At 36.0% G+C, this 15,980-nt stretch overlaps 1 protein-coding gene and 1 long non-coding RNA gene across 5 annotated transcripts in view; one reads left to right on the top strand and one right to left on the bottom strand.

Annotated features, from left to right (window-relative positions):
• LOC108585540 overlaps positions 1 to 11,449 on the top strand; it is a 47,306-nt gene extending 35,857 nt beyond the window's left edge. The window contains exon 3 of the long non-coding RNA XR_004184373.1: positions 11,364 to 11,449. This is a non-coding gene — a long non-coding RNA (uncharacterized LOC108585540). The remainder of the gene's footprint in view (positions 1 to 11,363) is intronic.
• The window catches only part of ATG5 (autophagy related 5), a 135,727-nt gene that overhangs the window by 80,527 nt on the left and 39,220 nt on the right, over positions 1 to 15,980 (bottom strand). For all 4 annotated transcript variants that reach the window (XM_009205765.3, XM_003897966.4, XM_017958170.3 and 1 more), the window contains one exon: positions 13,744 to 13,906. In XM_009205765.3, coding sequence (XP_009204029.1) covers positions 13,744 to 13,906 — 163 coding nt within the window. The remainder of the gene's footprint in view (positions 1 to 13,743; positions 13,907 to 15,980) is intronic.

Here is a 15,980-nt window from a genome sequence, read left to right on the forward strand (position 1 = left end):
AGACCACAGTGCAATCAAATTGGAACTCAGGATTAAGAAACTCACTCAAAACCACCCAACTACACGGAACCTGAACAACCTGCTCCTGAATGACTACTGGGTAAATAACGAAACGAAGGCAGAAATCAGTAAGTGCTTTGAAAACAATGAGAAAAAAGAGACAATGTACCAGAATCTCTGGGACACACCTAAAGCAGTGTTAACAGGGAAATTTATAGCACTAAATGCCCACATCAGACAGCTGGAAAGATCTAAAATCGACACCCTAACATCACAATCAAAAGAATCAGAGAAGCAAGAGCAAACGAATTCAAAAGCTAGCAGAAGTCAAAAATAATTAACATCAGAGCAGAACTGAAGGAGATGGAGACATGAAAAACCCTCAAAAAAAAATCAATGAATCCAGGAGCTGGTTTTTTGAAAAGATTAACAAAATAGACCACTAGCTAGACTAATAAAGAAGAAAAGAGAGAAGAATCAAATAGACACAATAAAAAATGATAAAGGGGATTATCACCACTGATCTCACAAAAATACAAACCATCATCAGAGAATATTATAAACACCTCTATGCAAATAAGCTAGAAATTCTAGAACAAATGGATAAATTCCTGGACACATACACCCTCCCAAGACCAAACCAGTAGAAGTTGAATCCCTAAATAGAACAATAACAAGTTCTGAAATTGAGGCAGTAATTAATAGCCTACCAACCAAAAAAAGCCAGACGGATTCACAGCCGAATTCTACCAGAGGTACAAAGAGGAACTGGTACCATTCCTTCTGAAACTATTCCAAATAATAGAAATTATCCTCCCTAACTCATTTTATGGGGCCCTAACTCATTTTATGATACCAAAACCTGGCAGAGACAAAACAAAAAAAGAAAATTTCAGGCCAATATGCCTGATGAACATCGACGCAAAAATCCTCAAGAAAATACTTGCAAACTGAATCCAGCAGCACACCAAAAAGCTTATCCACCACGATCATGTCGGCTTCATCCCTGGGATGCAAGGCTGATTCAACACATGCATATCAATAAACGTAATCCATCACATAAACAGAACAAATGACAAAAACCACATGATTCTCTCAACAGATGCAGAAAAGGCCTTTAATAAAGTTCAACATCCCTTCATGCTAAAAACTCTCAGTAAGCTAGGTACTGATGGAACATATCTCAAAATAACAAGAGCTATTTATGACAAACCCATAGTCAATATCGTACTGAATGGGCAAAAGCTGGAAGCATTCCCTTTGAAAACTGCCACAAGGCAAGTATGCTCTCTCTCACCACTCCTATTCAACATAGTATTGGAAGTTCTGGCCAGGGCAATCAGGCAAGAGAAAAAATAAAGGGTATTCAAATAGGAAGTCAAATTGTCTCTGTTTACATATGACATGATTGTATATTTAGAAAACTCCATCGTCTCAGCCCAAAAACTCCTTAAGCTGATAAGCAACTTCAGCAAAGTCTCTGGATACAAAATCTATTTGCAAAAATCAAAAGCATTCCTATACACCGCAAACAGACAAGCAGAGAGACAAATCATGAGTGAACTCCCATTCACAACTGCTACAAAGACAATGAAATACCTAGGAATCCAACTTACGAGGGACGTGAAGGACCTCTTCAAGGAAAACTGTAAACCACTGCTCAATGAAATAAGAGAGAACACAAACAAATGGAAAAACATTCCATGCTCATGGATAGGAAGAATCAATATCATGAAAATGGCCATACTGCCCAAAGTAATTTATAGATTCAACACTATTCCCATCAAGCTACCACTGACTTTCTCCACAGAATTACAAAAAAACTACTTTAAATTTCATATGGAATGAAAAAAGAGCCCATATAGCCAAGACAATGCTAAGCAAAAAGAACGAAGCTGGAGGCATCACACTACCTGACTTCAAACTACACTACAAGGCTACAGTAACCAAAACAGTATGGTACTGGTACCAAAACAGATATATAGACCAATGGAACAGAAGAGAGACCTCAGAAATAACACCACACATCTACAACCATCTCATCTTCGACAAACCAGACAAAAACAAGCAATGGGGAAAGGATTTCGTATTTAATTAATGGTTCTGGGAAAACTGGCTAGCCATATGCAGAAAACAGGAACTGGACCCATTCCTTACATCTTATACAAAAATTAACTCAAGATGGACTAAAGACTTAAATGTCAAATCCAAAACCATAAAAACCCTAGAAGAAAACCTAGGTAATACCATTCAGGACATAGGCATGAGAAAAGACTTCATGACTAAAACACCAAAAGCAATAGCAACAAAAGCCAAAATTGACAAATGGGATCTAATCAAACTAAAGAGCTTCTGCACAGCAAAAGAAACTATCATCAGAGTGAACAGGCAGCCTAGAGAATGGGAGAAAATTTTTGCAATCTACCCATCAGACAAAGGTAGATCTAGAATCTACAAGGAACTTAAACAAATTTACAAGAAAAAAACAACCCCATCAAAAAGTGGGTGAAGGATATGAGCAGACATTTCTCAAAAGAAGACATTTATGTGGCCAATAAACATATGAAAAAAAGCTCATCATCACTGATCATTAGAGAAATGCAAATCAAAACCACAATGAGATACTATCTTACACCGTTAGAACAGCGATTATTAAAAAGTCAGGAAACAACAGATGCTGGCAAGGTTGTGGAGAAATAGGAACACTTTTACACTGCTGGTGTGAGTGTAAATTAGTTCAACCATTGTGGAAGACAGTGTGGCAATTCCTCAAGAATCTAGAGCCAGAAATACCATTTGACCCAGCAATCCCATTACTGAGTATATACCCAAAGGATTATAAATCATTCTACTATAAAGACACATGCAAACGTATGTTTACTGCAGCACTATTTATAATAGCAAAGACTTGGAACCAACCCAAATGCCCATCAATGTTAGACTGGATAAAGAAAATGTGGCACATATATACCATGGAATACTATGCAGCCATAAAAAAAGAATGATTCTGTGTCCTTTGCAGAGACATGAATGAAGCTAGAAGCCATTATCCTCAGCAAACTAACACAGGAACAGAAAACCAAATACCGCATATTCTCACTCATTAGTGGGAGCTGAGTGTGAACAATAAGAACACATGGGACACAGGGAGGGGAACATCACACATTAGGGCTTGCAGGTGGGTCGGGGGCAAGCAGAGGAAGAACATTAGGACAAATACCTAATGTGTGCGAGGCTTAAAACCTAGATGACAGGTTGCTAGGTGCAGCAAACCACCATGGCACATGTATACCTGTGTAATAAACCTGTACCTTCTGCACATGTATCCCAGAACTTAAAGTAAAATAAAATAAAAGTTTTCTATTCTCTTAAAGAGAATCTTAAAAGGTTTCAAAACAGGCCTGGTGCAGTGGCTCATGCCTACAATCCTAGCACTTTGGGAGGCCAAGATGGAAGGATCACTTGACTCCAGGAGTTTGAGACCAGCCTGGGCAACATGATGACACTTCTCTTAAAAAATAAAAAACGGGCGGCGGGGACAGGCATGGTGGCTCATGCTCCAATCCCAGCACTTTGGGAGGCTGAGATGGGGGATCATGAGGTAAGGAGATCAAGACTATCCTGGCCAAGACGGTGAAATCCCATCTCTAGTAAAAATACAAAAATTAGCCAGCCGTGGTGGCACGCACCTGTAGACCTAGCTACTCAGAAGGCTGAGGCAGAAGAATTGCTTGAACCTAAGAGGTGGAGGTAGCAGTGAAATGAGATCGTGCCACTGCACTCTAGCCTGGCAACAGAGCGAGACTCCATCTCAAAAAAAAAAAGCAGCTTCAAAACAAAACAAAAAAAATTACTTGAAAAGTAAGTTTATCTATAAATACTAGTGTGTATGTATATATGTGGGTGTATCTGGTATAATTTTTTTAAGAGAAAAGAGGAATCATGCTGTAAATTCAAATCGTAATGATAGGTCATGACTCCAAGAATGAGAATCATGGATCAGAGAGATGTCTGTCTGAATTTCCTCTACACAGTGTATCAACATTCATAAGGAAAAAATTTTTTGTGCCTTCCCAAACTTTACTTATGTATTAAAAAAAGACAGTATCTTAGAAGGCACATATTTTTAAAAATTCATTAAAGCAGACCAAATATAAAATAAAAGATATGATGGTCATTTTACTCTAGATGACCTGAAATTTTAAAAGTGCATAAAATTAAGCCTTTGAATTCTTATAAAGTGTCACTAAAAATATTTGATTACTAATCAGAGTACAAACTGAAGTACCGACCTAGCCATACAGATTTATACATTTATCAACTGAATCTCATACGCAAAAATGTATTCTTTATCATGACAATCCACTGTTATTAATGGACTCACTCTCTCCAACAATGTTAGTATAATCTGCAGTGCACTGCGAAATAACTGCCTAAATGTTTCGCCAAGTTTTATTATCCATGATACTCACTGCCAAGTCTACCCAAAGCACTGTAGGAGGCTATAATCCAAATTATTACAAAATTAATTTATTCATTTAAATCATGTAATTTCAGGAGCAATCTTTCACCAGAAGCTTAGCAAATTTTTTAATGCTTTATATTAAAATGCAAATGCACGAACTCTAAAAATCTCACCATTATTTTTAATTACAGAAAGAACACCAATAGATTGATTTAAAACACATAATATATAGTAAAATGCTTGTTTGTTCTGTAGTAAAACTTAATTGAATGCTCAAATAGGTTACAAATTTGCTTTAAGCAACTTTCTCATGAAGTTGTAGATTCTTAAATGCCACACACAGAGTTTCAGGTTGGAGTAATTCACCTTCCTGCAAAACGTACTACAGGCAAATAATTATAATAACAAAAATGACCTAATTAGCTCAGCTGTATGTACAAAAAAAGCAAACATAAATGAGGTGGCTCCATATTTCATTGCTTTGTATCACTGTGACACATTCACTGCCATATTCTTGAAGCTAAAATTCCCATACTAATTGGGAAAGTAAACACAGTATGAAACTAGAAGCTGCGGCATTAGATTCTATTCTATTCTGCATTCTCCATCTGCTGTCCCACACTCACAATATTTAATTTTAGCAAACTCTAATTCAGCGTATCTCTACATGAATGCCTCATTAGACATCTCAAACTTCTGGCCTCCAAGATGGCCTCTCAAATAGGCTTTACTTCCCATCTCATTCTCTATCTAATATTTCATATCTCAGTATAAAGCACCACTCTCCATGCAGCTGCCCAAATCATAACCCAGGAATAATTCTTTCCTTGTTTTTAACCCATCCTCTACATCCAGCCTAACAACAGGCTCTGCCAATCTACCTCTAAAACCCCAAATTTATTGACTTTTCTCCATCTCTCCCATCATCACCCTAAATATCACCATATTCTTTTTTTTCAAGATAAATATTGTAATACAATGCATTATTTTACTAGAGCCACTTTCATTCTTGACTCCTATTCCATTCTACATTGAACAGCTCTTATATCATATTCTATATCTCATCACTCCCCTGCTTAAAAGTCTTCCAATGGCTTAAAATCCAAATTGTTTTCCTTGACCTACAGGCCTTAGATAATTTGGTTCTTTCTCATCTCTCCAAACTCATCTCCGGCCACACTTCCTCCTCAGTCACTACACCTAAGACATGTTTATCTTCTTTTAACTTCTCAAAACATACCCATTGTGGACTGAATGTTTACATCGCCCTATAATTCATGTTGAAACTCTAACCTCCAACATGATGGATAAGGTGGTGGGGCCTTTGGGAGCTGATTAGGTCATAAGGGCGGAGTCCTCATAAATGGAATTACTGTCTCTAGAAAACAGACCCCAGAGAAAGCTCTTGCTCTGTTTTACTCTGTGAGGATACAAAGAGAAGATAGCTATGAATCAGGAAGTAGGCCCTCGTCACACACTGAAATTGCAGACATCTTTGTCTTGGACTCTCTAGCCACCACACTGTGAAAAAATAATCAGAGGTCTTCCCTAATCACCTTAATGTAAACAGGTCCAATTCTAATTGGTCAATATTCTCAGCACTTTACTGCTTTCAAAATAGTATAAATGAAGCTTTGTGTAGTGGCAGTATCATAGCCAATGAGGTTTATCCAAGACATGATAATTGCTAACTGCAAACAGCATAAAACCAACTGCCAAAAAAATGCTTTGTGTCCCACAAGGCTTATGAAAATAACCAGATATAGACAAGTGCCATTTTTGCTACACAGAATGCTAAAAAAAAAAAAAAAAGTGGGCAATAGAGAAGGGTATCCTTGAAGATAAACCTGTGTTTATCTACACCTTTAAAAGCTATGCATAGGATTAGTTCTCTGGAAGTGCCTAAAATATTCCCACTTCAGTGACATTTAATGTCGTCCAATCAGTGAGGACTTCCCTGACCCTCGTATTTAAAATAACAACGCCCTTTCCCAACAAAGTCCTTTCTTATCTTCCTTTGCTTTTTCTCTCATGGCACTCATCATCATAGGACACATAACACATACCACCATCTCTGCTTTGACCACTGGTATAGACTCCCACTTGGTCCTTTTCAATTCCCATTTGCTTCTTTCTAATTCATTAACCATACTGCAGTCAAAGGGATGTCTTAAAAAGGGAAATCTGATTCTGTTATAGGTCTGCTTAAAATGTTTCACTGGTCTCCTACCATCCCACTCTCTGTTCCTCCTGCCAGGGATTAAGTTCAATACTGTTAAAATGGCCTATAAAGCCCTGAATAGGCAGGGTCTCTGCCTGACTTCCACCTTACCACTCTCAATCTTGATCATCACACTCCAGTCAGCTCTCAGAACTTAGCAGGCTCTTTGCTTCTGAGCCTAGCCCAGATCATTCCTTCAGCCTGAAACAACTTTCACCACCACCACACCACTCTCTCTAGCCCTTCCTCCTTCCTGTACAACTCCAGTTATAAATGTAACAATTACATAAAAGCGATCTGTTTAATGCCTGGCTCCTCTGCTACCCTACACATTCAGAGGGAAGGAATCGTGCCTGTCACATCTACCCAGTGTCCCCTGTGCTTAGCACAGAGGCTGGCACATAGTAGGTTCTTATATTGGCTAGCTAATCCACACTACTACCGTCCAGGCATGATTCTCCCATAATGAAGACTGAATTTGCAGCCATGAAGATCAAAGACAATGAATGTTGCTGCCAAGACCTGATTATACACAAGACCATAAAATCTGTGAGAAATATTTGTGGCAATGGAAGAACGAACAAAAATTTCCAAAAACTCACATAGACAAGGAATGAAAAATAATAGATGACACAACACTGGCCATATACTAGTAACAGATGAGGCTGAGTGACTGATAGAGATTCATTCTACTATTTTCTTTGCTCTTATTTATACAATGTAATCTCAGTGTCCCAAAGACTGATAAAAATCTGAATTTTGCTAAAGACTGTAAAAAAGGAAGCTTATCCAATATCAATCTTTCAATGAGAAAAAAGGTACAAGGAAGAGATAGTTATGCCTCCCACAGTTCTACTTAGGAATCTACTTTTATACCACCTACAACTAGAACAGAACCTGACACTGTAACAAAAGTCATAGAAATTAAAGACTCAACATAGATACACAGACAGGTAGTAGCTGCATTAAGTCTAAAAACTCTTGTTTCTGTTTTAGTAGTTTTTCTATGTTACCACAGTTACTTCTAGAAAGTTATCTATTTCCTTCTATCTAGTAAGTCCTGCTTAAAAAGAAGTCTGAGAAGGAGGGGGATAGGAGAACAATAAAAATTATTCATCCAGAAGTTCTTTTGAAATGAACTGAAAACATCTATCATCAGAATTAAAGTGCATGTGATTGTTGCTTTAAAATCCTTGAGTCCGAGTCTTATGAGGTATTACCACCTTCGTATTTGTAATAAAACTCCAGCTTTACAGACATCGCCTAGGGGGAGGGAAGGGAGTTGGAGAAGGGATAGAAAAGAAAAGAAAGTCCAGCTTAGAGAGAAAAGTGACCTGCCATGATCATACAACTGATAAGAGACACAGCAATAAGTAAATAGATCAGGTCTGGTGCTCCATCTCAGAACAACAGATTTTCAGTCCGATACTTACTCTACTATAAGCAGAAGTAGTAAAAACAAGGCAATGCAATGACAACCCACCTGTCTCTATCACACAAACCTCCAAAGAGCTGGAACCGCTGCATTTAACTTTTATGTTACCTACCAAACAAAAGTATCTTCCAAATGTTATGACTTCCTATAAAATTACCATTAGCTAATCACCATCTCCTCTTAGAAACCAGTTTTAAGTTAAAATGGCACACTATCAAATAATTAATGTGTCTAAAATATTAATTAGTTGAAAAAGCCTAACCAAATTTTAGAAACAGTGTACACTTTTAACATATTAGCAGTTAAACCTTGCTTTTATTTGCAAGTTTACAGAATGTATCTAATGCCAACCCTCCCCACCTTTTTTAGATTGTATACTCCGAAAAGCAAGAAACTAAGTTATGGCAAAAATATTTTTTATAGATTTCCTCAAATCACTGGCTTATAAGAAAAACAACTTGATATTAAATACATAATCGCCTGCACTTGTAGTAACAACTGCTCATAAATAAAAATGCTACTTTCTTTTCTTTCTTGTGGCTGTTAACCTTATTTCACAGAGGTTAAACATTTTTGTACATAAAATGAAAACTCATAAAAAAACACTGAAAGGCACAGTATGTCCTAAATGAGTTTTCTTGGTTTCATAAGCTTTTCTTATTTCTCTTTCACAGAGTTCTGAGAAATTAAAATTAGCATTTGAAAGTATTCAAAAATTGTTTAAATTGTTGTTTAGCTGTTATAATCTACAGGTGCAGTTCTAAATGAAATAAATGTGCCATCTGTTATGTCACAATATTGAGAAATTGACAACTGCACTAACAGAAAAGTTTAATATCTCTGACTTCACAAATTAATAAAAACTTCTTTTGGAGGAAAAAACTCTACATAAAATCCAATTCCATAAATAAATTCAAACAAGACACTTCCTTTAGTTTATTTTAATAGGAAACTATTAATGAAAAATTGTTAATATTATTTTCTGTTAGCATTAGAAAGGAATAAAATAAAGAAGTCATGCAGTTAATATTTAGTTTCTCTACACTTGCCAAAGACCACACAGTAGGTGCTGGGGATACAAAAATGTAGGACATACCCCAACTAGGCTAATTGATATGCCAGCAAAATACATAAACCATATAACTATACCAGAGTGTGACAAAATACAAGAGAAAAAATTGCATAAATGGACAAAAAGTCATGATAGCTGAAAGCATTAACAGTTCTGCCTCCACTTTTCTACAAAGCTCTGTGAAGCCAGGAGCCATGTTTGTCCCATCAGTGCTGGATGATCACTAGCTGCTAGCATAATGTCAGATATACATTAGGTGCTCAATAAATGTCTGTTGACTAAAACAATAAAAGAAGGAAAGCTTCTTATAGAAAGTGACAACTGAGATGAGCATTAAAACATGATTACGAGTTAAAGGGGAAAAAGTATTCCTGATAAAAGAAACAGAATAGAAAACATCCACCATTTACCCATTTATGTTAATTAACATTCAGCATTTTACTCCAAAATATATTTTCTACAAGCAACATTTACTGAACTAAAGATTTCCGAAATGAATATTCTCATTCTGAATAAACAGAAAATACAGTACCAAGGACTCCAGTATCCACAGCATACCTCTCATTAGACTTTGCTGTGGAGATCTCTCACAAGACTACTCAAAGTCTTAGGAGAGGTATGTTAGCTCAATTATAGCAGTGTAAGCTTAATCATAACCATCACAAATAAAACCAAACATAATAGCTACAAAAATAATTTATAACAAAAAACAAAATGGAATAAAGTATATTTTAACCAAACATCATTTTAAGTTGGATTTAATCAAACGTCGCTTTAAAATTAATTTAATAAAATTTAATAAAGGAAACTTTACAACAGTCACATACTCAAGAAACAATATGAGCCCAGGCAGAAATAGAAAAGAAGTAATTTTATGCCTAAAAAAATTGTAATAAATGCAGTTATTAGAGTAAGTCAGCTACATTCTGTTACACTCAGTTCTGAATGTGTAACATTTTGAGTCAGACTTCAGGTGAAAGATAAACATGAGCTGTAGCTTGGTCAACCAACCTTTTATGGGCTGACAAGCATTTTCTTAAAAGGCCAGATAATAAGTATGTTAGGCTTGTGGGCCACATAGTCTCATAATTATTTAACTCTGCTACCGAAAGTAGCCACCGACAATACATAAGTGAATGAGTGTGGATGGGTTCCAGTAAATCTTTATTTACAAAAACAGGTGGCTGGCCCATGACCATATTTGCCAACCCTGTCCTGGAATCTAAAACTGACTTCTCACTAACTCTTTTTTCATCAAGACTGCTTTACTCCCTTTCAAATCCTTTCACATAAACTGTATTGGTGTTTCATAAGGCCTCTACAAATATCAATGAAGCAAACCTAACAGATATCCTCGTTTTATAGATTAAGAAACTGAAGCTCAAAGGAGTTGACTTGATCTAAGGACTACTAAGACCGGAGACTAAAAACCAGGCCTTTGTTCTTCTAACGCTTAATCATTATCCTCCATACCCAATCTTCCAATGCCGCAAATAAAACATTCAAATCGTTTTTAGAATCCTCTGCTGAACCCTCGAGTTCTTTTTAGAAGACTCAGCCATTCACAATAGACTTTAAGAACATCTACTTAACTAATTAAATTATTAACTTCAATTGTGAAGTTAATTCAAATTCTTCTTTCTTTACATGATCCTCATCTTCTTCTATTTAGGCTACCTTCTTATTTACAAGTCTCCTAAAATATCATTTAATCTTCAAATCGCCAGCAAGAAACAAGGCAGTACACCTTCTTATGGAGGTGTAAATTATTTTAATCATTTCGTAAGAGTTTGTGAACTCAGTAATAAAAATGTGGTAAGAGGCCTAGTGCCTAACTTTGCAAAGCTTATAATCTAGTTGAGAAATGCCAGATGTATAAATATGAAAGTAAGGAGTGACTCCATGTAACCTAGGTCAAATCTAAAAAATTTAAAACAAAGAAATGAGAAATGAAAAAATGTAATTTACAGTATACATTGTCATAAAATACATGTCTTACTTGCTCTTGATACCACAGAAATGCCCTAAATTTTGTATAATGAAAGTTTAACGAATACTAAATACCTACAAACACCCATTTGATGTGGTAACAGCATAGTCCAAAAGTTAAAACTAGATCACATTTTTTAAAAATTATGGCAGGTGAAGGTTTTCTTCTGTTTTATTCTAGTCATTGCCATGAAAGAACATCTACTGGACTAACTCCCTGGCCAAAAACACTGTTGAAGATAGAGGAATTACAGGACATGCCCTCACTCTGCATGGCAGGATGGGACTGGAGAAGTAATCATGCAAGTTGAAACTAAGCAAAGCGATCTTCATAACTAATGGGGACAATTACGATTGTTCCACAATCTTTAAAAAATTTTGTCAAAACATTTAAAAACTCTTACTGTTGATTATAAATATACACTAGAGGCTGAGCACAGTAGCTCATGCCTATAATCCCAGCACTCTGGGAGGCCAAAGTGGGCAGATCACTTGAGGCCCGGAATTCGAGACCAGCCTGGCCAACATGGCAAAACCCTGTTTCTACTAAAAATACAAAATCAGCTGTGCATGTTGGTACATGCTTGTAATCCCAGCTACTCAGAAGGCTGAGACATGAAAATTGCTTGAACCTGGGAGGCGGAGGATGCAGTGAGCTGCGATTGCACCACTGCACTCCAGCCTGGGTAACAGAGTGAAACTTAGTCTCAACAAAACAAAACAAACCACCACAATAAATGTATACTGAAAAATAAAAAGTTAAAAGAAATCCTAATATTTATTTAGTACAATTATAATTTAACACATTAGAAACATTGAGAACTGAAGTGTTTTATTTTTAAATTTTATTTTATTTTTTTTAGAGACAGGGTCTCACTCTGTCACTCAGGGTGGAGTGCGGTGGCACGATCATGGCTCACTGTAACCTTGAACTCCTTGGGCTCAAGCAATCCTCCTGCCTCAGCCTGCCTAGGACTGTGGGCACATGCCAGCATGCCCTGGCTAATTTTAAAATTTTTTTGTAGTGATGAGGTCTTGCTATGTTGCCCAGGCTGGTCTCCAACTCCTAGCCTCAAATGATCCTCCCAGTTGGGCCTCCTAAAGAATGCTGGGATTACAGGCATGGGCCACCACACCCAGCCAAAAGTATTTTATTTCTTTGTAAAAACTTAAGAACTTATAGTTTGAAGAGTGCTTGCTTTCTCAACATATAACTTATGGGCAAGCATCCTTCCCATGTCTTGGTGAATTGAAGTCATTTTTTCTACATTTTAATCAACTTCTAACATTTTACTATTTGTATTTCAATGTCATAAAATATCTGAGAGTTCCTTTAATAAGAAGTTTTTTATAGCATCACTTCCTTTGGGACATCTTCATCCTTTTGTCACAACTACTTTCCTTATTCATGCCAGTAAGTTCACCTTTACTGCATATAAGTTCCTCAATAAGTTCCCCTGGCTGCATAATCTAGTCTCTTGAAGGGCAGCCATGTCAACATTTTCAAAGTCAGCTATTGCTTCCATAACCCCCTTTCTTTCTATTCAAATTTCATTCCCAACATTATCAGTTTGTTTATTTGTTGGATTTACATCTCTCTTGGCCAATTCCCTTTTTCAATTATCAATTTTTATAAAATATTACATGGGTTTATTGCTGGAGACAAGGAGGCAACACAACTACATGCTTTGCTATCTGTGGGTGAAATGAATAATAGACATAGAGAGGCCAATCACTGACAGATATGGAAAGAAGTGACATAATTTATCACTAATCATAAGCTCATCTGTTGTTATGTAATGATTCCTGGACTAAACTAGCAACAAAGTTCGCATTTTATGTAATTATCTGCAGTCAATATACCACTGTAATTGAAATTTGAACTATACAGTTGAGGACCTGGTGTTACTTAACTAAACCACAGTAACTGAAATTCATGCATACTGGAACCATGTAAAGGGAGGACTATCTGTACTAAAACAGTTTGAAAACACTAGAGGGTGATCAATGCAGGCAAGATCACAGAGTTATTTAAATTCTCCAAAACATGAGGGATACAGAGATGACCACCACATTCCACTTAGCTTTTTCCTTGGGAGTATTTTCTAAACCATAGCAAGGAGAAAGGGAATTGAAGCACAAAACAAGTCTACTGTCCTGAGAAATCAGAGGTTGGAGTTCAATCCTCACACATGTGGAGGTATCTTTGTACGCACCCAGAATTTTCCATCGTGACCACAGAAGGGCCACGCCTGAGGAATCAAAGACCACATCCCTAGAGTAATGGCATTTCCTTCAGAAGCTAAACCCAAGTTTATATGACATATGCCATATGTTAGGGGCTAAGCAATCAGTCTAATGCTAGAGAATCCATGAACAGAGGGACACCAAAAGAGTAGAATGTAAGGGATGACTAAAAGTAGCCTCTGCACAAATCTGGGAACAGAGGCTACAATTTAAACTTGTACCACCAATTCTAAAATGTATCAATTACTCACAGGGTTATGGCTGTATCATATTTTATAAAGTGGTATTCTAAAATTAAACACTATTATGCTTACCATTTTGTAATCCCATCCAGAGTTGCTTGTGATCTTTTTTCTGCATTTCATTGATTACTTGACTTTTATGTTTTAAAGCATCAGCTTCTTTCATACATGACATAAAATGAGCTTCAATTGCATCCTTAGATGGACAGTGCAGAAGGTCTTTTTCTGGAAAACTCTAACAAAGGAAAAAATACACATATAAAACAGGTATACACATTACAAAATTAACCTCTTAAAAGAGAACTATATCCCCCAGTTTATCAATATTTCTAGTAAACTATCTCCTAGCACTGAAATAACCCAAAATACTTTTAAATTTAACTTAAAAATCTTTAGCTATTTGGCCCATTTTGTACTTTTCCCAAATAATTCTTACGTGTTTTATAACAACATGAAAAAAGGCATCAAAGGGTAATAATCTGAAAAATAGCTTTTCAACTGACCATACCAAGTATTGGCAAAGATGTGGAATGGAGCCCTCACACAGTACTAACAGAAATGTAAAACAGTATAACCACTTTGGAAAAGTCTGGTAGTTTCTTAAGGATAGTAAACAGACATCTACCATCTGACCCAGCCATTCCACAACTAGGCATCTACCTAAGAGAAATGAAAGTGTATGTCTATATAAGGACTTGCTACATGAATGTTCACAATAGTTTTATTTGTAACAGCCCCAAACAGAAAACAAATCTAAATATCAACAGGTAAATGAACATATAAATTGTGGCATAAACTTACTCACTTCGAATAGGTAAAGCTTACAATAAGTCAATTAGACCTCAATAAAGCTGTTAAAAACTAGATTTTAAAGTCAAATAGCTAAATTTACATTCTGTAACTTCACTGGTTCTTTTAGGCAGCTAAAGCATGATCATTGGACATACACAGAGTTATGTAAATGAAACGACTGATGCACTTTTCACTGAAAAAAAGATAATGAGAGCTAACAGTTACTGAACACTTACTGTGACACTGTATTAAAACTTTTTATATGGATTATCTTATTTAATCCTCACAACACTTGAGGTAAACATTACTATTATTGCTATTTTACAGATAAAAAAATTAAAGTTAGGGAATATCTAAAGTCGCAAGTGTCATTCAGCTTGCTAGGGAGCTAGGATTTAAGGCTAATTTGACTCAAGTCCTATCTTTTAACCATTATACAATATCACTTCCTCCAAAGACTTATATATTTAAGATAATCATTATATTCAAACATGATTTTACAAAGTTATTATCCTATATGTACTTTAATACATTTAAACAGAAGTAAAAATGGCAAAAAAAATAGCATATAGCCTACTCAGGTTACCGTATTCATAAACAACATTCAATTATCCCTGTCATGGAGCTTTCATAAAAAGAATGAAATGAAAAGATAAAGAAAGAAGCTCCTGAGTGACTATGAAACACTGATGGAAAGCAGGAATTAGAAAGCGATTAAAGACACCATTCCTCATCTCTCTCAATACTTTTTTAATAAGTCAAATTTATGATTCACATGCAGTCAAATGCAGAAATCAAGAGTACAATAAAATGAGTTTTGACAATGAGTAACTGTCAGCCCAAGTACAGAGCATTACCATCACCCACAAAACGTCCTCTGTGCCCTTTGCAGTCAGTTCCCTCATTCCCTTCCCAAGAAATCACTGATAATGACATATAACACTAGATTAGTTTTGCCTGTAATAAAATCTCATATAAACAGAACTGCAGTATTGTGTAATTTAGTATCTTTCACTTAGCATAATATTTTTGAGATTCATTCCTGTTACTGCACATATCAGTAATTAATTCCTTTTTGTTGCTGAGTAGCATGCCATTTAATGAATACACCACAATCTGTTTATCTAAAAACTTGTTAATAGACACTGGGATTGTTTCCACATACTGGCTATTATTTAAAAAGCTGCTATGAACATTAACACACAAGTCTTTTATAGACACATGTCTTCATCTTTCTTGGGTATACAGCTGGAAAAAGAAATGCTGGGTCACAGAGTAAGTGTATATTCTAATTTTACTTAAAAACTGCCAAACTATTTTTCAACATGATGTATGATGTTACACTCCCACTAGCAATGTATGAGTTCTGGTTACTCCATGTCCTCCAACTTGCTACTGTCAATCTTTTTCATTTAGTCATTCTAGTGAGTGTAATGTAATGTCTCTTTGTGGTTCTAATTTACATTTCCAAGATGACTAAAGATGTTGAGTGCCTTTTCATGTGTTTGTTGGTAAAT

The sequence above is a fragment of the Papio anubis genome, chromosome 6 (genome assembly GCF_008728515.1).
Source record: "Papio anubis isolate 15944 chromosome 6, Panubis1.0, whole genome shotgun sequence".
Lineage (NCBI taxonomy): Eukaryota > Metazoa > Chordata > Mammalia > Primates > Cercopithecidae > Papio > Papio anubis.